The 21,769-nt window shown below is 37.1% G+C and overlaps 2 protein-coding genes across 4 annotated transcripts in view; both read left to right on the top strand.

Annotated features, from left to right (window-relative positions):
- Positions 1-5,339, top strand: part of LOC135089677 (ras-specific guanine nucleotide-releasing factor 2-like) — a 40,917-nt gene extending 35,578 nt beyond the window's left edge. The window contains 1 exon segment of the mRNA XM_063985585.1: positions 2,685-5,339. The gene's annotated coding sequence lies outside the window, so the exon portion shown is untranslated.
- A 3,904-nt stretch (positions 5,340-9,243) lies between these two features.
- On the top strand, positions 9,244-16,818 carry LOC135089676 (uncharacterized). Of its 3 annotated transcripts, none has more exons than XM_063985584.1 (12): positions 9,244-9,428; positions 11,288-11,344; positions 11,521-11,640; positions 11,873-12,015; positions 12,410-12,810; positions 13,398-13,645; positions 13,742-13,846; positions 14,077-14,271; positions 14,418-14,610; positions 14,871-15,075; positions 15,747-15,926; positions 16,265-16,818. In XM_063985584.1, the coding sequence occupies exons 1-11, from the start codon at positions 9,351-9,353 to the stop codon at positions 15,907-15,909; spliced, it is 1,908 nt and encodes a 635-aa protein (XP_063841654.1). In that variant the 5' UTR covers positions 9,244-9,350; the 3' UTR covers positions 15,910-15,926; positions 16,265-16,818. The 3 variants fall into 3 exon arrangements, with proteins under 3 accessions (XP_063841654.1, XP_063841652.1, XP_063841653.1); XM_063985582.1 differs by having other exon boundaries at positions 9,245-9,428; positions 14,871-15,088; XM_063985583.1 differs by having other exon boundaries at positions 9,288-9,428; positions 11,511-11,640; positions 14,871-15,088.
- Positions 16,819-21,769: the final 4,951 nt, after the last annotated feature.

Genomic DNA, 21,769 nt, shown 5'->3' with positions numbered 1-21,769 from the left:
ATATTGATCATCAAGTGAGTGATATCAGCATCACTGACTACATACTGCACTGAACATAAGTACTGTTCACCTCACATGTAGAATCCAGTCTGGGTTTCACGTCTCTTAGTCTGTGAGTGCTACTGACATTTCACTAGAAGTAAATGTATAACATGTGTTTCTGAAAAAAAACTTGGAATTTCTGATTCTGCAACATTTAGAATCTATCATGCTTATAAATCTACAAATCTTTAGTGGTGGGCTGTGGGGCTTTTTGGAGATGGCCAACACAATAATTCTTCTTACAGTTCCCTTACAATATACTGTAACTCACTGTGTGGATCTACTGTAGTAGCCCTTTCTGAGAACTCAAAAGTAATGAAAGCTCCAGAAAACATGTTGATCACTTCTAAATATCTGCAGTTCTTAAGAACTATTGCATGCTCCAGATATCAAATTTCATTTTCTTAAAAACTAAGCTTTAACAGTCCTGGTGTGAGGATGTGGTAAACAGGAATAAGCTTTTTGGTGACCACAATAAAGAGATGATATTGTTCAAGTGGAGGGCATTATTCAGAAAGAAGGGACCAGAAAGTGTCCAGAGATAGCATTGTAACTTGTACTTTCTCCCAGAGAAGGCTTCAGAATGAATTATCAAGAATTTTCAAAAGCTTGCTGCTCTGCCACATATCTGAAAGAATGGCTTAACTTCTACTTGTGAAATTTGTCAAGTCATTTGATCAAATACATACCTGCTAATATATCATCTTGACTCCTGTGGTCAGTGTTTGTTGCATTTCTTTGAGATACACATTATGTTTACTCTTGAAATGGCTTATATTGACTTGTCAGGTGGAACCACTAACTCATACCCAGGCAATACATAGCTTGCCATGAGAGTTATATGATAGAAATGTCAAAGCACAATGCATTAGCCAAGAATGATGACCATGCAGCGAGTACAATACTTTAGCCGGTGCCAGCTAGACTACCTCCATGTTAGCCAGACACTTAAACCTCTAGTCACTTGCCAGGTTTACTTTTTTGGCGTTATCAAGTCATGCCATGCAGTACTGTTTCCAATGGCCTTCTGTGCGATTCAACAGCCATTGTATCAGTCATATTCAGTATTACTGACACATTTTTCATGTCTCAAGTTTTACCTTATTTCTACTAATGATCTTTCCAGAATGTATGTGAAACTGCCAGGTTTATATGACATGGCAGCAACTGTCTAGTCATCTGCATCATATCATAATGTAGCAACAACATGATGATTTTGTAACATTCATAAGTGTATCTTGAATGTGTGATATCAGAATAGGTGAGCTTGATATAAACTTAGTATAGACTTTCAGTAATTGACCCCATGAATTTATGGGAAGATTGAAAACAAAGAAATTGCATCTTAGAAAACCCCCATGCACTCTCATTCCAGAATGCAGATGTTTTCTTCAACTGTCCTCTAGTCAGAGTGAATGATGTGTGAGGCATTGGCTGGAATAATCAAAATACCCTGATCCTTGTTGCTCACTGTAGCCCTTGCCTTGTGACTGTGCCTCTGCCCCTCACTGTTGGCCCTCCCTGTCACACTCCAGTAGTGCATATAGCATTCCTCAGGCCTCACTCTCACTGCTCTCGCAAGGAACCCCTGTGTACTTGATCCTGGTGCAGTGAGGTGTTATTGAAGAATGAATGGGCTCCTAAATGTGTATAAGTGAATGTGTGTGTGTGAGTGTGTGTGTGTCAGAGAGAGAGAGAGAGAGAGATACATTTATCTGATTCTTTTCCTCTATAATGTTCTTTCAATAGATTTAAAATAGATTTTTTTTATCTGCTTACCATTATTACAAAACTACTTGTCCATGATTACCAGTCATCTAAAATATCTATATGTTGTTATCAGATACATCATATTGCTTTTATGCATTACATCTGGTATTGTTGATGTAATATTCTCACCTGATTTCTGTTTTCATTTGTAATTTATATATATATATATATATATATATATATATATATATATATATATATATATATATATATATATATATATATATATATATATATATATATATATATATATATATATATATATATATATATATATATATATATATATATATTTTTTTTTTTTTTTTTTTTTTTTTTTTTACATGAAATATCTCATGATATATGTTTAGCATGTGTAACTTATTTTTCACAACTCATAAGACATGTATGATCTTTGTGTGTGTGTGTGTGTGTGTGTGTGTGTGTGTGCATGCGTGCGTGTGTGCGTGTGAGAGAGAGAGAGAGAGAGAGAGAGAGAGAAGGTGAGTCCGCACATAAGTGCACATCTCTGTGAATGGGTGGAAGTTTGAGAAAAACTGTAGGTATTGACACTGCTATACATTAACATACTATCTGCTCCAGGTAATACTGTCTTTCTCAGCAATAGGTATTTTCTAATGTCAAGATATCAGTGCTGTGTATTAGCATATGTCTTTGCTGTGTGTTGAAGGTGGAGAGTTCTGAGTCAATTCCTGTGTACTGTGTGGCAATCTATTCCTACCTCCATTCCTCCTACCGTCGAAGCAGCCTGTGTAGCTGCCCCTGTGCATCCTGTAGTAGGTTTTTTGTGCTGGGAATGCTATGATCCCAAAACACTTGTGCTAAGCCTTATCATCTTTTCTGAATGAATCCAATTGTTTTTTTTTCTGCAGGATTCTTGTGAAGGAAGGAGTCATGGCCTAGAACACTGAGATGATAGTGTAGCCTGTTACCTGTTGGGAGAGATGCTTCCCCTTAAGGCCACAGAAGGTGTTTGATCCTGTTATGTTTTGGCATACAAAGAACAGTTAGAGTAAAATACTATACTCGTACTTAGAATTTATAAGCTATTGAATCATAGGCAGTCCTCCCTAGAAATCATTTGCTCCTATGCTTTATTAAAAGGAGCAAGCACTGCCTTGCCAATAACTTTTATTCTCACTCCACATTCTCTCATGCTCTGCCAAAGTGTGTATAACTTAACCTGTCTTTCACATATCATCTCTCTTCCATATAACTTCTACAGGAATGGAGTACAATGTTGTGTATTGATGTAAAGGTTTATTTACTCATACTAGGTATTCTTCCTGGAAACTTGTGACTGTGTATATCTTTAAGAATATTTCCTGTAATCCGAGGAAATTTTACACCAGCAACTTAGAACTGTAAGGGGTAATAATGTTGACTCTATAATGGCATATATGATTTTACTAATATTTGCTTAAATTCATTGTAAGCCTTTGAATAAATGGAGTGGAAGTTTTCTGCAAGTGAGACCTCAAAGGACTAACCTTAAAGCATGGATACATAATCATTTTGTGGCTCTATCCACGAAGATTTCCAGAAACATTCTCATCTCACTTTAGATTTCTAACATTTCCATACACCAGACCACCATCTCTTGAGCATGCCATTGATGCACTCACTCACAGAACTTCCCTCAGACCCAAACAAGAGACTGTCGGGGTCTGGTCCTCCATTTAATACATCATGTTTGGAGTATGTCACGTGATTTATATATAAGTTTTTAACATTACCTTTATCACTTTTAATACCATTCATTAGTCTTTGGTACCGAGGCCCATCTAAGCTACATAGGCTTGTCTTCTGTCCTCCTATTATCAGTGCCCAAGACTCCAATGAATGTTTGTTGAATAAATTTTGGATATATTGCCTATTGGTCCTCAAAACCAAGGCTGCACAAATGTGAAGAGCACAATGCATTATACCTATTTCCCAGATTATACTTATAGGTGCATTTTTTCAGATATTCAATGCAATACCCCTGTGTGGATTGATAATAATAATAATAATAATAATAATAATAATAATAATAATAATAATAATAATAATAATAGCTACATTTAGATTCATGCTACATCTTAATATTTCTACATCTTGGAGTTTCAAGTCCAGTTTGCCCACATCTGTGTAAAAACAAGGAGACATAGGCTAGTTTTAAGTCATTTTGATGTTACTTTCCTATCCATGTCCGTCCCAGATAGTACCATGCAAAGTTTGACTAGGATATGTATTGCAGTGAATGTGTGTTGAGCTATAAGTCTACAGTCAGTACCTGTAGATCTTGTACCATTATACCACTATGTTAATGGTAACTCCAAGCTATGTCATGTTTTTAGCAAGTCACTTGTCACAACCTCACCTGTGGAATACCTTCCTAAAGGTTTATGCCCCCACCTTTTTTCTCAACTGAGGTAGGAAAATTTATGATAAAAAGGATTAATGATATTCTGAAAGGTGCTTCAGGAATAAAATGAAAAGCTACACTATGCATTGTGCAAATGATAAATAAAAACTAAAAGAAATTCATTGAGTTAAAACAATACAAGATAAAGATCTTAATGATTGAATTTTAAAAAACCTTGCTGGTAATATTTATGTATCATGATGTGGTATAAATATTTAACACAAATTATTGACCCAACAAAAACATTGATAAAGACCAGGGAGAGCATATTTTTTGTACAAGTCACTCTGTGTGTACAGAAGGCAGATAGTGTGCTGCTCAGTAATTAATGTGACATACACTGAACATAACTTGATTAACAGTTACCATGAACATCTTAAAGATACATCCACAAATTGGAGAACATTAAAATTGAAGTGAGACACCATAATGATGAGTATGAGTAATTACTGTTGATATTCCATGAATGGTATTATAAGACATGAGTTCAGAATAGTGTCAGATGGCCCTCAGAGTCCATGTCTGTCAGTTCCATGTTGCAATAAGTGAGTTTGCATCAGCATTGAGCCGAGGATTGGTTGGCCAGGGTGTGGGAGGACCTTGCCCAAGGAGGACTGATGCTTCCTCTACTCTCTTCTCAGTCTTTCGATGTTATGGATTAATGAAGTTTATCATTGTTGTCATAGACTTTTGCAATCCTGCAGTGGTCCTGCTCAGTGGTTCATGCTTGGCTCCAACATTTGATATAGATATTAATGTTAACGTGTATACATCTGTGTTGAGGCCAGTGTGACATGTGTACACCATTGCATGTGATGATGTATACACTTCTGGGTCACCTCAAGCACAATTAGTTTCTCAAAACATATACATTGTTGCACTGGTCTCTTTTTGTCTGGTGTGAACCAGTGTTGATATGACAGTTTGGCTGCATAAACAGTGTGTGTAGTCAGCATATGAGCAGGAGAGTCACAGGCAGGTTGTAGTATATGCTGGATGCAGTACATATCTGCTACATTCTCGTATCTCAAGATTGTACAATATCCTTGTTATTGTGTGTTATCTGTTCTAGATATTTCTTATTTTGAAACTCTTTGCAATAAATATTCTATCTTTCTGATGTGTGCCTATGAATTACTAGCAAAAAATCCACAAAGTTGAAGATTGTTCCTTGGTTGTCAGCAATTTTTCATGTTTATTTCTGTATTTAATTATACATTACTTTGTATTTATTTATGTATTTGTTTATTTACTCATATATATATATATATATATATATATATATATATATATATATATATATATATATATATATATATATATATATATATATATATATATACACACACACACACACACACACATATATATATATATATATATATATATATATATATATATATATATATATATATATATATATATATATATATATATATAATAGGAATAAAAGAGTGGATAAGACAAGAATAGGTGCTGCTGGTGGGACTGAAAGGAGTCTAGGAAGGAGTGAAAAGGAATGAGTAAACAGTGTAGATAGTTGAGGAAAAAGAGACATGAAAGCAATGAGGTGAATGAGTATCGGAATGCATGGGTAGCATATGTGAAACAGCAGAGACTGACAAGGCAAATGATAATGAATGCCATAGTGAAGCGTGAAAGGAGTGTGATTGAATCTTTAGGATAGAAAGGCATGGAAGGTGGCCATGAATGGTACAAGTTCATGAGAGGTGAAAATATGTCAGGCAGTGTTGGTGTGGAGAGTCTGAAAGTGAATGATGTAGTTATAACAGAAGGAAGGAATCGGGGAGGCAATCTGACAGTTCTGGGAAGAAGTGGGTGGTGTAGGTGAGGTGTTTGGTGTGAGAGAAGAATATGTGACACTGGAGAAGAAGAATGCAAATGAATTGGATGAGGGAACTAGCAAGGAGGAGGTGGAGGAATGTGTGAAAAGGCAGAAGAATGGGAAGGCAACAGGGTCAGATGAGATACCCTATGAGTTGTATAAAAATGGAGGGGAAGTTGTGATTGACAGGATGACTGAGCTATTTATCCAAGTGTGGTAGGAGGAGAAAGTGCCAAGGATATGGAATGAATGTAGGGTAACTGTTGCATAAGGGAGGATACAAGAGTAATGAGTTGAAGAACTACAGGCCAGGTGTATTAGTGAATACATTAGGTAAAGTGTTTGGTACAGTGTTGAATGAAAGATTGTGTAAATGGACTGAGAGAGCTGGAGTTCTAAGTGAGGAACAAAATGGGTTCCATGTGGACAGGAGAGCCAAGGATATGTTTGCGGTGAATGAAATGATTGAGAAAAAAGAGGGATGGAGGTAAATTGTACTTAGGTTTTCTGGATATAGAGAAAGCTTATGATAGGGTGAATAGAGAAATACTAGGCAGAGTCTTAGAAAAGATTGGGTTGAGTGCAAAGATAGTCAGCATAGTGCATGGCACGTATGTTGACATAAGAGCTAAATACAGACTAGGAGATATAGAAACATTGGGTGAAGAGTGAGGAGTTAGGCAAGAATGTATATTGTCATCAACCATTTTTAGCTTTTATACAGAAGAGTTAGCAGTCAGAATGAGAACAATGAATGCAGGAGTATGTGAGGGGAATAAGATGTGTGCTTTTTTTTTTTTTTATGCAGATAATGTAGTAGTAGTTGAGTGAATTGGCAGATGAGCTCCAAAGTTTGCTGTATGTTGTGGATGAGTATGATAGAGACTTTAGAGTTCGGTTTAGCATTGAGAAAAACAAGGTAATGATTGTAAATACAGTAGAGGATGAAAGTAATGCAATATGGAGAATTGGAGAGAATGAGTTGAAACAGGCACAAGATTACAAGTACTTAGGGATGTGGAGGAGTCCGAATGGGTGTGAAAAGGCAAATAATGAAAAGATAAACTTGGTGAACCAGTGGGTGGGTTAATTAAGAAGTGCAGCAAGGCTGAGAGCGAGTAAGTATGATGTGCTGAGAGAAGTGTGGAATAGTGTGGCTGTGCCAAATATGATGGCAGGCCTTTGCATCGGCACTCCTGCAAAGAAAACAAAGAGCGACAACAGAAAGCGGCATACAGAGTCATACAGCATCTATCACACCACTAGTTCCTACATCTTAGCAAGCTACATTTTCTCCAGGAACTCCTTCACTGCCTCAATCATCCTTTCATTCATCTCCCCACACAGTCCCAGCAGCAACACCATCCATTCCATTCCTGTCTTCTCCACTCTAGCATGTCCCACTTCCCTCAACACCACTTTCATAATCTCATTCCTGTCTCTGGCATACTTCACACATTCCAGCACCACATGTTCCACCGTCTCATCCTCCCCCATGTCACACGTCTGGCACACTTTGCTGTGAGACTCAGAACATCTGTAACTCCTTGCATTCACATCCATGCACTACGCCCTCGCTCGGAAGAGATCATTGCCCAGGTTTCTATCATAACACTTTTCATATATTGGGGCCTTTTTCTCTCTATAACACCCCCGAGTACTCTTATGTTCCATCTTATTCTTCCATTCACTCAATCCCACATGCTTCACCACTCTGTATCTCATTTTTTTCCACTTTCTAACATCCCATTCTAAACCCTCCTCATTTCTGGCAATCATATTCCACTCACTCTCAACATGCCTCCCCTCAAATCGCTGAAAAGCCCAACTACTTTCCAAACCACTATTTACTACCATCTTAACACACTTCTTCCCCCACTTGCTGCTCCTAACATTCCACAGTAACAAAACACCTTTCTCACTGGTCTCGCATCATCCATTCGCTCTAAACCAGTGGTTCTCAAACTATGGGTCGCGACCCTAAGTTGGGTCGCGAGATCAATTTTGATGGGTCGCAGGGACACAGGAACATTATCATGCTTTCATTGTATTTCAGTTACTTAATTGAATTATTCTTCTTTAACCACAAATTACTTTTATGTATGTTCATCTTCCCCCCACCTCCCTCCTCCTGGGCCCCACGTAATGGTGTCTCTGACAGGAATGACTCCTGTATCAAACGCGTATGTTGGACTGGCAGTGGGTCCATGCAGGCTCGTGCGTGGTGTCTATTTTCCACCGACCGCAGGCGAGGGAGGCGACTGCTGTTTGCAGTCATTTGTGTGTGTGTGTGTGTGTGTGTGTGTGTGTGTGTAATTATATAATATCTTGCTTCATATACTACTTACTATATTTACTAACTAATAATAATAATAATCATCTTTCGTTCTTATTGGTTTATTCAACAACTTCATCACATATGAACCAATCATGGGTCGCGAAGGAATGAAATGTTCCAAATAGGGTCGCTCATGAAAAAGTTTGAGAACCACTGAGATAGATTATGGTCTTATTGGTTTATTCTACAACTTCATCACATATGAACCAATCATGGGTCGCGAAGGAATTAAATGTTCCAAATAGGGTCACTCATGAAAAAGTTTGAGAACCACTGCTCTAATCTAGCTTTGTACCTCAAAGTTGCTTTTGCATGTCCTGTTTAAAAGTACTTTCACAGCCTCAGTCATCCTTTCATTCGTCTCCCCACACAGTCCCAGCGGCAACATCATCCATTCCCTTCCTGTCTTCTCCACTCTAGCATGCCTCAATTCCCTCAGCACCACTTGCATCATCTCATCCCTGTCTCTGGCATACTTCACACACTCCAGCATCACATGGTCCACTCTTGATGGTACAGGTGGCACAGGATCACTCCTGAGCCAGGCCTTTGGATCGGCAACTCCTGTAGAAGGAAAAAAAAAAAAAACGAACAGCATCCTCTATCGTATTTGTTCATACATCTGGCACGCCACATCCTCCAGAAACTCTTTCATTGTCTCTATCATCCTTTCATTCGCCTCTCTACACACTCCCAGCAACAACACCATCCATTCCTTTCCTGTCTTCTCCACTCTTTCATTCCTATCATGCCCTAACTCAATCAGTATCACTTGCATCATCTCATTCCTGTCTCTGGCATACTTCACACACTCCAGCACCACATGTTCACTTGAGCCTCCTGTAAGATCAAGATCAAGATCAATACGTGTGGAATCACATGGAGAAGCGGACTGGTGCTAGTGCAGGAAATTTATTAAGTTGGTTTCCAAATCTTTCAGTGGTAGAATGGATCATTGGGATGAAAGGAAGATGAAGATGAAAAGAATGTTCGACATGATGAACACGGAGTTAGAGGAAAGGAAGGTATGGTCTGCTTTATAGAATGTGTGGTCATGTTTATAGCTTATACTTTTTGTCTGTAATTACTAACTTTTGGCAATTTTCAGTATTATTCCGGTTAACACTCTCCAGATATTATGCCCTCACCTATTTCATCATGCATATCTTGAGTGAGTTCGAGTGTTCGTTAGTTTTACTCACCTGGCTGGTTACCCTTTTTACTCTGGTCAGCACAGCAAGTAGAGGGAGTTGTCTATGAAATACTAGGGGAGCTCAAGTCTGAAGCCGCACATGTTCGTTGGAAGCAGTGTCAGTTAAGGGTTTGGCAGAACGGATCAAGTTATGCACTGTATGCAGAAAACAGATACAAACAGGATGTCTTAATATTTCGTTTGTAGACTGATAAATTGAGAAATTTCGGCGGGATGTGTGTTGAAAAAGTGAATTATTGGTTTGGTAGTGGTCAGTTTTGTAGAGGGCAGCGGTAGAGGCTTGAACTACTTTTTTTTTTTTTCATCAGGTCTGGTGACCTGAACAGGCCGCCCCCCCAAAAAAAAAATAAATAAAATATAAATAAATAAATAAATAGATAAAAAATAAAATAGATCAATAAATGTAAATAAATAAATAAAAAGTCCCATACACAATTCATACGGCCTGAAGGCCAATGCTTTGTTCTGTCCAGATACCATTGTGGAAGATTGACAGAATGGTTGCTTCTCTTCATGCTGATGAACAGACAGATGTCTGCAACAGCTCTTGGTCTAAAGAAGACTAGCTTGTCATAATGCCACAGTGATGACATGTATGTCTTCTGCTCCAGCCCCAGATTTTACTGATGATATCATCTTACATTCCTTGCAGAATGAGCTCCTTGTGTTGATGTTTTTGGTGACAGTCTCTCTAGTTGCAGCATGATCTCTTTCCTTCAGTTTCTGCACAAATAACTGGTATGCTGCCACCTTATATCTACTGGAGTATTCCTTACTCTTATTTTCCACTGGCAAGGATTGTCCATGTAAATTTCATTAAATTTCTTTCCTACACAAGAGCCATAGCAGTGGTGAGCTTCCACTTTCTTCCATGACAAGGTGGGAATTGTGTCCTGACCTGATGCTGGCCTGGCCTGAAAAATCAAGCAGTGACAGATCTGTTTACCTGCCTGATTCTGCCCCACGCTGGAGACTGACCCACCCCACACACGCTTAGTTTAGCCTAAACAGGCTGGCCTCTTCAGGCTGACCTGAGTGTGTTAGGGTGGCCATAAGTCCAAGAATAAACCATAATTACTAGCAGGGCCTCCTCTGGTGATTAGGGAGGGTTGAGTGATCAGAGAGTTGAGGCATGCACTTCCCTCACCTCACTGGTTTGTGACACCTTGATGGGATTGCCAGGTTGCTACATCAGAACTTACTATATGTCCTGCACTTATTTATCTCTGGATGAAAATTAGTTGCAGTGTGAAAAAAAAAGAAGATATTAACTGTACAGTTCATTAACATTTCTGCTTTGTGTTGCCATTATATGCTATTGTGGCAGAAGTCAAGGGTGACCAACATCCATTTGTAGCTTGGTGATCATTTCAGCCTAATTGGTCATGCATTGAATCAGAATTAAGTTTACTAAGTGTCCTGTCAGGTGTTTAATTCCCAGCTTCTCTCTCATGGCTACCCTTTGCATATTTCTCAGTGTTTCAGAACACAGGACACCTCATTATATTATGCAATTCTTGTGTTTCAGTGTTAATTATAAGAAGTATCATAACCCAACAATAGTGTTACATTTAGGCACATTTAACTACTTAAGCATTGAAAAAAGGTTTATGCAGAATATAGGAGTGGAATCATGTCATCAGCAAATTATTCTACATTCTTGTTTTCCAGAAATTGAAAGCAATACATGTCGCTGGCAAGAAAGAAGGCATTCCAGAATCAAATAAGGTAAGAGATTTGAGCATGCTATGCAAAGAAATATTCAATTTGGTGCATATTAGCATTTATTAGAAATGATCACTTGTTTCTCTTTAAGTTAATATTCATGGCAGTATGGTCATGTTTCTGTGAACACAAACTTTTCCTGTGCACAGCTGCCTCACTCATCCCTAAGTTATTTGCAGGTTTCTCTGATCAATGGAGAGGTCCATCAGGCTAGGACCTTACAGGGCAAGAGACGGTTGAGTCCAGAAGAATATGCAGAAGTTAAGAGAAGGAAAAAAGAAAATGATCTCCTAAGAAAAGTCAGAGTTTTGTTTGTTTAGTTTATACTTAAATTATTTCTTTTGATAAAATGTGTGTGTGCAGGTATAGGAAAGAAATGATCCATACCATGTGATAAATAGTTACCATATTGTAAAAAAAAAATTTTCCTTTTTCATTATGTATTTACTTGAACACATATATCTCTCCACTTAAACATGATTATTTGACACTGGAAAATCTGTCTTGAGTTAAAAGTTCTACCTTTCTCAGGAATGGCCAAGGATTTTTCTCAATGAGCAAGGGAAGACAAGTAGCTTGAGTCTTGGAAGTGACTGCGTGCCTCTTTTCATGGGTGATGTTCAGAGCCTTCTGTTATTTTCTCTCCTTGGCAAGAAATCTCCACTCGTGCCCAGGTAATTTTTACCTACCTATAAGTTTGAATTAGTGTTATTCTAGATTATGCCTATTTCATTAAAAGCTTGAAATTAGTGGGTACTGATTTAAAATATACAGATTGAAGAAAACAGATGAATGAAAATCAAACTATGCAGTAGAACATGTGAATGTCAACAAAAGGTAAGTGACTATGTAATGATATTAGTTATGATGTATTGAATTTCAGGATGCTAACCTCTTTCTTCGATTCTCCCATACTAGTTTTATATTAAATCTTTTAGACATATTATGGTTGTGTGTAATCTCATGTATAGAAAACAATGCACATATCCTATTTGTTTATGATTAATAAATATGTATGAGGAAAAAGAAAGTTTAGATCAGATGATAAACTAAATTATGTCTTGGCAGGTGGGTAACTTTTAAGAATGCAACAAAAGTCTCCAATGTGATAATGGTCCACATTGAAGGAGTGGGAGTGGATGACATCAAGCAGAACATACATTCACTCTCAGAAGAAAACACAACTGGAAATGGTGAAAATGAAGCTAAGGATTATCAGGAAGGAAATTCTGCCATGTGTGAGAGACCAGATGTTGCCAAACAGATGAGAGTGGATGCAGGAAACACAGACAAGGATGTTAGCAGTAGTGGTTATTTGCCTGGTTGGCTCAAGAGCACTCTGCCAAGAATAAGTCACCACATGAATCATGGTTTAGAAATTGTAGCACCTTCTATTCATGATATATGTCCATTTGAGGAACTGCTTGAGATGAAAACTGAGAAACTCACAAAGAAAGTAATTGAAGAGGGTAAGTGTGCATATACTATATACTATGTGTGAAGTCTTACTTGATGCATTAAGTGCTGAATTTAAGATCAGTATTGATTTATAGCTGTCTTGATTGATGTATGAATGGGTGTGTAGTACGTTATAATGAGCTGATTTATTTAATATATTCTTTTAATTTATGTTCCTTTTTCTTGATTGTAAACAAAATTTCCCCATCATGGTAGATGTCATTCTGGTATATAGATACATATAGGTATATTTCATATATATCATTTGTACTCTTCTGTGGGATAAAACGCAGACAGGAATGTGCTTTTCTTGCCAAGAATGCATTTGCTTGTTTTTTGCATGTTCATGTGATACACTGTGATACACTGGTAATATATATGTATAATGACTGCTTTTTGTTGGATATTATATTGCTTATGTGAAAATTATATTTATTATTTCTCTGTCTTATTTCTAGCACCACTTAGATGTATCACTGAAGTTACTTGGTGTAGTTTTAGGAAAAATGGCAACACTGTATTCACACCCTGATCCAACCCTAGCTACCAAATTAGTTTGGTATTACTATAGCCTTAATTCACTCATTTTCATCTTCAGATATAAAGAACTATGATATAAATAAACTGAAGATGAACAAAATCAAACCTACTGAATCATTTTTCAAGTTTCTGTCCAAAATCTCTCCAAACCCTGGTGATGAACTTCATCCTGATGACAAATACAGCAGACTTAATCTCCTGTTGAGGGCTGAAGACTTGGCCAGAAACAAGTACCCACTCCCTCTGCCTGGCTACAGGGGAGGTTCCAACAAAGATTATGTCTTCACTTCAGATAATTACAAAGAGGTATGAACAGCCTTCCTTGGTTTTGTTTTTCATATTCTAAATATGTCAAGTTGAATTATATCTAAACATATTACTACAGATGGTTTATTCTTCCAGGTTACATCTCGTTCTCCAATGTTTGGCGTGGATTGTGAGATGTGTTTCACTTCAATCCAGAAATTGGAGCTCACCAGTATCTCAGTAGTCAATGAGAAACTGGAGGTGAGGGGTAACAGATAGGTGATGGTATCAGTAGGAGGATAGGTTTATTGAATGATGTTTCTGAAATATGCTGTTCATTTCTGTACTTTCTGGCTTGAATTTCTGAAAACTGGTAAGTGGAAAAAGGTCTGTAGTGTTACTAAAGTAGTACAGTAATGATGCTTTTGTGTATGTGCATAATTAAGTAAAGTGTCCTTTATTACAAGTATCAAAGGGATTTTCTCCCACAGCCAATCTACCACACTTTGGTGTTGCCTTACAATCCAGTGGTTAACTACCTGACAAGGTTCTCAGGTATCACACCAGATATGTTGCACAAGGTCACCAAGAGGTTGGAAGATGTGCAACAGGACATACGGAAACTGCTGCCTCCTGATGCTATCCTAGTGGGCCATGCTTTGTGTTCAGATCTCTATGCCATGAAGGTAAAGCATTATTTGTCTATGCTTTCATCTTATTTTTTCATACCATAATGAAAACAATTTTCTTGAGTATGTAACCATTGCTCTTAATATTCACTGTAAAAATTAAATCTTGATGTCTTGAGAATCATAGGTAATGCTTTCCCCAGATGATGCACCCATATGTGATTGACTCTTCCTTGGCTTACAACTTGACTGGTCTGCGCAGAAAGCATACCTCCCTCAGGTTACTGAGTAAAAAGTTTTTGGGTATGGATATCCAGACTAGAGGAACAGGAGGGCATGACCCTACAGAGGATGCAATAGCTTCACTCATGCTCATCCAGTTGAAGCTGAAGCAAGGTGTGTTTATTGAGCAAAAAAGCAGCAAACCACACAAAACAACACGGTAGCTGATAAGTTTCATAACAACAAGAACACATAATATGCATAAACCAGTGTTCTCTGGCTGAGAGATTTAGCTTAGCAAATGTTTGAAAATGTATTTAATGTTATTATGAAATAATACTAATATTAATGAAGAAAAATAAAATAAACTGGTTTTTCAAAGACTAAATATGTATTCCTATGACAATCATCACTCATTTTGGTTCATTAAACAGATGAAACGTTTGGCAATTTGCTAATGGGATGGGAGCCTCCTAGTGCTTCATATTATGATTGGAAGAATTGCCAACCAAACACACAGAGCCACCGGAAGCAGGAACCAGAAAAGGATTCCAAGCAAGACACAAGGAAGCAGGAGCTTGAGGACAATAGCAAAATATCAACTGAAGAAGCCATTGGGCCATTCAAGAGAAGTGACAAGTATATATTCCAGGTGTGAATTGCCTTGTTTAGATAATGATACAGTAGGTTGGCTGGTTATATATATATATATATATATATATATATATATATATATATATATATATATATATATATATATATATATATATATATATATATATATATATATATAAAATAGTAATAACAAAATAACAATAATAGGAAATACCCTGCATCTGATGTGGTATCAGAATTTGAGTAGTTATGAGGTAGGGAACAGTCTCGTTGTGAAGGGGCAAGGGTAAACCTTGTATGCTGTTGGGCCTTGCTGTGGGTTTGCATGGTCAGCTCTGTTGTTCCTGGGCTCTTGGGGTTTAGTACTGTGTGCCACAAGACTACCCCTTTCCACAAGGGGCCTGGTATAGATTGATAATAATAATATTGGCCTGGAAGATTGATGATAATAATAGATAAAATGAGATAAAAATAAAATAGTAACAGTAATAAATAACTAAATAAAAAAGGAAAAGAAAAATGATTGTGATTATTAAAAATCTCTTAATTAAACATGTCAGGGAGGATTTCTAATGGAGTTCCAAGTGTTGAAAATTACAAAAGATGGAATCTGTGATTTATGTAAATGCTTTGTGAAGAAAGGTTGTTTAATTCCTGTACTCCTTAATTTACTTTAACTGTCCCATCTCCCTCAGAGAATGGAGTCTTGCAATGTTGCCATCATCACCACAACTCAGTGCTTCAAAAATTACCTGGCTGTGTTGGCTTCCCTCAGCAAGATGCCCACAATGGAGGTTCTCTCAGGGAACAAGCAGGTTTCTCAGCAAGCAAGAGATTTTGTGGAAAACTGTAACCTAACTTATGTTCACTTGGAGGTATGTGCATTCTCTTTCTATTACTAACTTGTACACTTATAATTTGTAACACATGTAATACATAAACAGTAGCCATGAGTTGAAATGACACAAGTATACTTAGCACTGAAGGTTTGTCATTCATTTGGTTTGAATTGTAAGATTGACCTAAGGTAGATATTTTCACCAAAAAGACTAGAAATGAGGAAGAAAATGTTCTCAGTATTAATATAGTATTTATGGACAAAATGTATGGTTAGTTGTACCCTAAGCCTTATGAAGCATGCACAGAAAACTATGACCTGCCTCTTAAGTTGATTGTACCCTTGTTGGTGCACATTTTTTTTCTCCTGCTCTAGATGGGCAAAAAGCTGAGCCAGTGTCCTAATGAGGCTACCCGTCGCCGACAGCTTAGCAAGCTAGACAAGAGACTGCGCAGGATACACCAGGCTGCTATCCCTAAGTCTGTTCATATTTATGTCTTCAGTGGGTCATCTCTGACTGTGCCTCTCAGGCAACGTTCCAATGGTTTTGTTTTAGTTGGGATCAAGGATCTGCCCTTCAAGACATAATGATATCTTACTTTAGTCATTTAGTCATGCATTAAGCTTTGAGACAGATCATCAGGCCTTCACAGGATGATGGTTCGTGTCTAATAGAAGAGGACATATTTTGCATATTATACAGATATTGATTGCACAGAAGAACAAATGCATAGGGAGGTTTTCAAATGTTTGAAAAGAAGCAAGATCATCCATTGGTCTTGTACTAATATGACAGTACAGAAATGCATGGAATTCCTTAAACTCATCCAATTTTGAATTACTGTCAAAATTTTTGATGATTATATAATGGAAAGCAGGATTTTTCTCTATTATACATTGTTGGACACTTCTTATAAATTATTTTTATATTTACACAGTATTATTTACCTCAGTACTTATGATAAGGCTTAGCATCTACACTGCATGGCTGCTGGTTGACCTACTTGTGTAGTTGATTTAACAAATTAACATCACATGTAATAAGCTCTTCCATATCATGCATATTATATGTAGAGTAGCACAGATCATTTTTTTTCCTATACTATGCAATGTGTCTGTTTTTCCTGGGAGTGAAAAGAGACTTAAGGATTTAGTGCCTTGGAATTATACTGTATGGAAGACCCTGTTTTTTATATATTTTTAATTTAATTTTATTTATTTATTTGTTTTTACCTTATTTATCTATTTATTCATTTTATTTTAAAAAATTTTATCATTATTTTATTTTTTATTTTATTTACTTATATATTTTATTTTATTTATATTTTTTATTTATTTTTTATTTATTTATTTATTTATTTATTTTTTTTTTTTTTTGCATACATACATCAATTTTGTCCAAAGTTGCACTGTCGTGCCACCTATTTTAAGGGCAACATAGTTAAACAGGTTACATTTCCAAACTGGAGGATTAGTAGAATGCAGTTGTGCAATAACATTAATAAGTGACCTGCACAGCCATTCAAAGAAATAGGTTATAGGAAGGGCAACAGACTTGGAAGTGGTAGGGGTAGAAAGAGAGGTGTGAGGTCTTTACTGGTAACACCAAGAGAAAACTTTTTTGTATGTGTGGTAAAAATAAACTAATGATATCTGATCAATATTGCTAACTACTGCAATGCCAAGTTTTATACAGACAGGCCATCAGAATCATCCTTAAGATCTATATTTTTTTATTTTATTTACGGAAGGAAAATTTTTTACTTTTCACCTTCATTAAGTTATGAGTTTGGTGTAGAGTGTTGCAGTGCTGACATGGGAAGCTTGAAAAAATGAGCCCTGTTGCAACACTGTCGGGTACATAAGATCGAATAACAGTTGCCAAGTAGGACCCCCCCCCCATTCTCTCTCTCTCTCTCTCTCTCTCTCTCTCTCTCTCTCTCTCTCTCTCTCTCTCTCTCTCTCTCTCTCTCTCTCTCTCTCTCTCTCTCTCTCATATATATATATATATATATATATATATATATATATATATATATATATATATATATATATATATATATATATATATATATTTTTTTTTTTTTTTTTTTTTTTTTTTTTTTACATCATGAATAGATACATTTACTTCTTTCATGTCAATCAAATTATAGTAGTATGTAGCGGCATTTATTTGTTGATTAAATTTACTTCCGAAATCCAACTTGTTCCCTCCACTGTTTCGTGACACTGTCAGATCGCTTGCTCACGTAAAGCATTTTTTTTTTTTTTTTCTAATGACTGAATATTGACTGTGACCATAATATCTTAACAGCATTGCGATGATTCTCTTGTGGTAAATTCCAATTTTATCAGAATCCTCCTTTTAGCTATATTTTTCTCCCCCCTCTCCCCACCCTTTCCGCTTCTGACTCGTTCATGGTTATTTAGAGTCAGATCCATGTGAGCCTGTAATAGAAAAGCTCGCCGCTCAATATGGAGTAAGAAAGGCAGGTAAAGCCTTCTTGGTATGGTAAGGCAACTAACGACTGGCGCTTTATATATCTGTTTCACGTGCAGCAATGCGATGGGGAACTGAATATTACGTGGCTAATCTTCATGCTGATTGGAGGGCCTTAGAGAGAGAGAGGGGGGCCCCCCGGCGGGGGATATAGCATGGAGAGTAAGGATTTTTCTTTAATTCATGTAGGGGAGAGCGGGGCTAGTTGCATCAAATTTTACATTTCCTTCTACAGAATTGTGTATAATTCATTCAAGTGAAATTCAGTTGTCGTATATAAATATGCTAGACCTCATCATCAAGTTCACATGCGTAGATATTAATGAAAATCATTTCTTTTATACTTAATTTTGATATATATCTAAAAAAATATTTGATGCAACTTACCCCATCTGCGGGGCAAGTTGCATCAGTATGAGGGGCAAGTTGCATCATAAACAAACTATAACTTTTGAGAGTTTATTTAAATGATAAGAAAATAGAAATCCACAATAAACTGAACCGATGAACCTTAAATTTATTCATCATCAGATTCAGTTATGACAAATATAATATAAAATTATACCTCCATCTGTTCCCAAACATTCCTCATGAGACCATCCTCTGCATGTACTACATTGAATCCATTTCTCCCGGGGCCTGCTATTGGAATATGGTTCTACACAAATCAGACAATACCAGTCTTCGTCGTCTGAGCTGGATATGTCGTACTTTTCAACAGGTTTTTTGGATCGAACTTTGTGTAAAAACTCCTGCTTCCTTTTCTTGGTGGCTTTCTTTTCTTTGACATCATTCTTTTTGTTTTTTTTCTTAATGGCTTCAGCAAACAGAGCATTTCTTTCAGGTGTGTCTGTTAATATGGCACTTTTACGTGCTTTTCTGCCTGTATTACATTTCTTTTTCCGAGGTGTTGCTTTTGGATGTGGCATGATTTTTTCTGGGCAAAGGGAAGACTCACCAACATTTGCAGTTTCAACTTGATCAGTAATGAAAGAAGCTACTGCTGGTTGTGGTCCTACTGCAGTTGAAGTGGAAGGAAGGGGTTCACTGGCTGTAGAAGAGGAAGGATGGGGTTCCATTGATGCAGAAGTGGAAGAAAACCAATGTTCATCTACCGATTTTGAAACCTCTGAGACATCTTGCATTGCTTTGGCCGCATCCTGTTCACATTGCTGCCTCACTGGGCGATCCGTTACTGAAGAGGGAGCAAACTCCCAGTCATCAAAGATATTTGTATTCAAAGGACTGATGCCGCTGACTTTAAAGCCACTCGTGATGTTAATGGGAGTTGAAGCTCTCAGAAAAGCTTTTTTTACTTGAGAAGGAATGTCGTAAATGGTCATTCTTTTTCCAGGATTACTCCGTAACCAGTCATTCTGAGCTGAACTCAGGTAACGCTTGAAAGGTCCATAAACTGACCTATCTAAGGGCTGCAACTTGTGGGAGCAGTGTGGAGGAAATGACAGCAAAACCACTCCATTTTCCTTGCATAATGTGATAACATCATAGTTAACATGAGATTGGTGATTATCTAGCAACAGCAAGATAGGTTTCTCGACAGTTGCTTTTGTATGCTTAATGAAATGCTTCATAAACAGTAAGAAGTTATCCTGTGTCATCCATCCAGAAGGGTGACAGGCTCCAATTGATCCTTCTGGGCCATCCCTTATGAAATGATCATGGTAGTTTTTCCGTGGAAATATCAACATGGGAGGAACAGACCCTCCAATGGCACTGACAGCAACACAAAATGTAACAAGTTGTCCTCTCTCAGCTGAGGTAAGAGAGCCAACTTGCTTTGTGCCCTTAACTGCTACCACTGCACGAGGTTTCTGAACAGTTGTCACTCCACTTACATCAGCATTCCATGTCTTGAGGTTCAAATTTATACTTATCCATGAGAGAAGAAAGCTTGGAGAAAAATAACTCTACATTATGCTCGTTGAAACTTGTAGCTCTGGACAAACTTGTCGCTTCAGGTTGTCTAATTGAGAGTTCTTGTCCATGTCGCTTCATGAAACCTGAAAACCAGTCTTTTCCAGCATATTTATCATTGCGCCAATTATCAGGCATTTCTATCTTTGCTTCATTGGCGCATTTGAAAGCCAGTTCCTTGACTTCTCTCGGAGAAAGACCAAAATAAATTGCTGCTGCTGTTTTCAGATAGGATACTAATTCTTCTTCCTGCTCACATGTAAATACTTGTCTTGGTTTGGCATATCCTACATGTGTATTGTTTTTAGCAGTGTTGCCAGAGATTTTGTGAATAAATCGTTGTAAGGTTGAGTAGTGGACACCAAACAGTTGTGCGGACTCTCTCACTGATTTATTCTTATTTCGAACAAAATCAGCAGCCTCCTGCATTAGTTGGGGTGTTGCTGACCCACGTTCAGTCTTTCTTTTGTAGTTCCGAACCATTTCTGAAATAAATAAAACGAGTTGAATGCATAAGAATAGTCTAACTATAATAATGAAATAAATTTACTAATGGGGCAAGTTGAATCATGATTCAACTTGCCCCGTCACGAATGATTCAACTTGTCCCCTCACAGCAACCAAAATTTGATCGCCAGCTAAATATATACTAACGGTCATTCTAATGCAAATTTGTAAGAGAAATAATTGCATATAGTACAGAATTATATAGCTATTTTCAAAACAGTTACTAATATATATATATATATATATATATATATATATATATATATATATATATATATATATATATATATATATATATATATATATATATATATATATATACTCGTATATATGAGGTACAAGAAAAATTGTGAAATCGAAAAAAATTACAAAGGCCGAAATCAGTAAATTTCTCATAAATTCAAGAGCACTTGCGCAATCCACCTCCCTCTGCCGCAGCGATGTCCGCACTGACCAACACACATTTGAACCGCCTGTCACCCTAATGCAGCCGCTGAGTTGCCAGTTATGCTCACTGATGCAACTTACCCGCGATGCAACTAGCCCCGCTCTCCCCTAAATGGGTAACACTTGGATTCTCATATTCTAGTCATTAACACGCTCGACTTGGTGTATTTCTTCATTTGTCCCTTACTCCCATAAAAAATAAAAAAATCCATTCCTCTACACGCACGTTCTTAGCATTCTCTCTCTCTCTCTCTCTCTCTCTCTCTCTCTCTCTCTCTCTCTCTCTCTCTCTCTCTCTCTCATTTTACAAAATTAAATTTAGTTGAATTATTATTCATTTGTCAGGTATATCCGTTATTTATTCCCTGTCATGTATTTCATGTATTTTTTTTCCCAAGGGATAAATTTACCCATGGTTGAGAATCAGTCCTAGTCCTATTGCTACAAAGCATACACGTGGCGGAGAGAGAGAGAGAGAGAGAGAGAGAGAG

The sequence above is a fragment of the Scylla paramamosain genome, chromosome 33 (genome assembly GCF_035594125.1).
Source record: "Scylla paramamosain isolate STU-SP2022 chromosome 33, ASM3559412v1, whole genome shotgun sequence".
Taxonomy (NCBI): domain Eukaryota; kingdom Metazoa; phylum Arthropoda; class Malacostraca; order Decapoda; family Portunidae; genus Scylla; species Scylla paramamosain.
The sequence above is the reverse complement of the archived record's forward strand: the minus strand, read 5'-3'. Positions and strand labels throughout refer to the sequence as shown.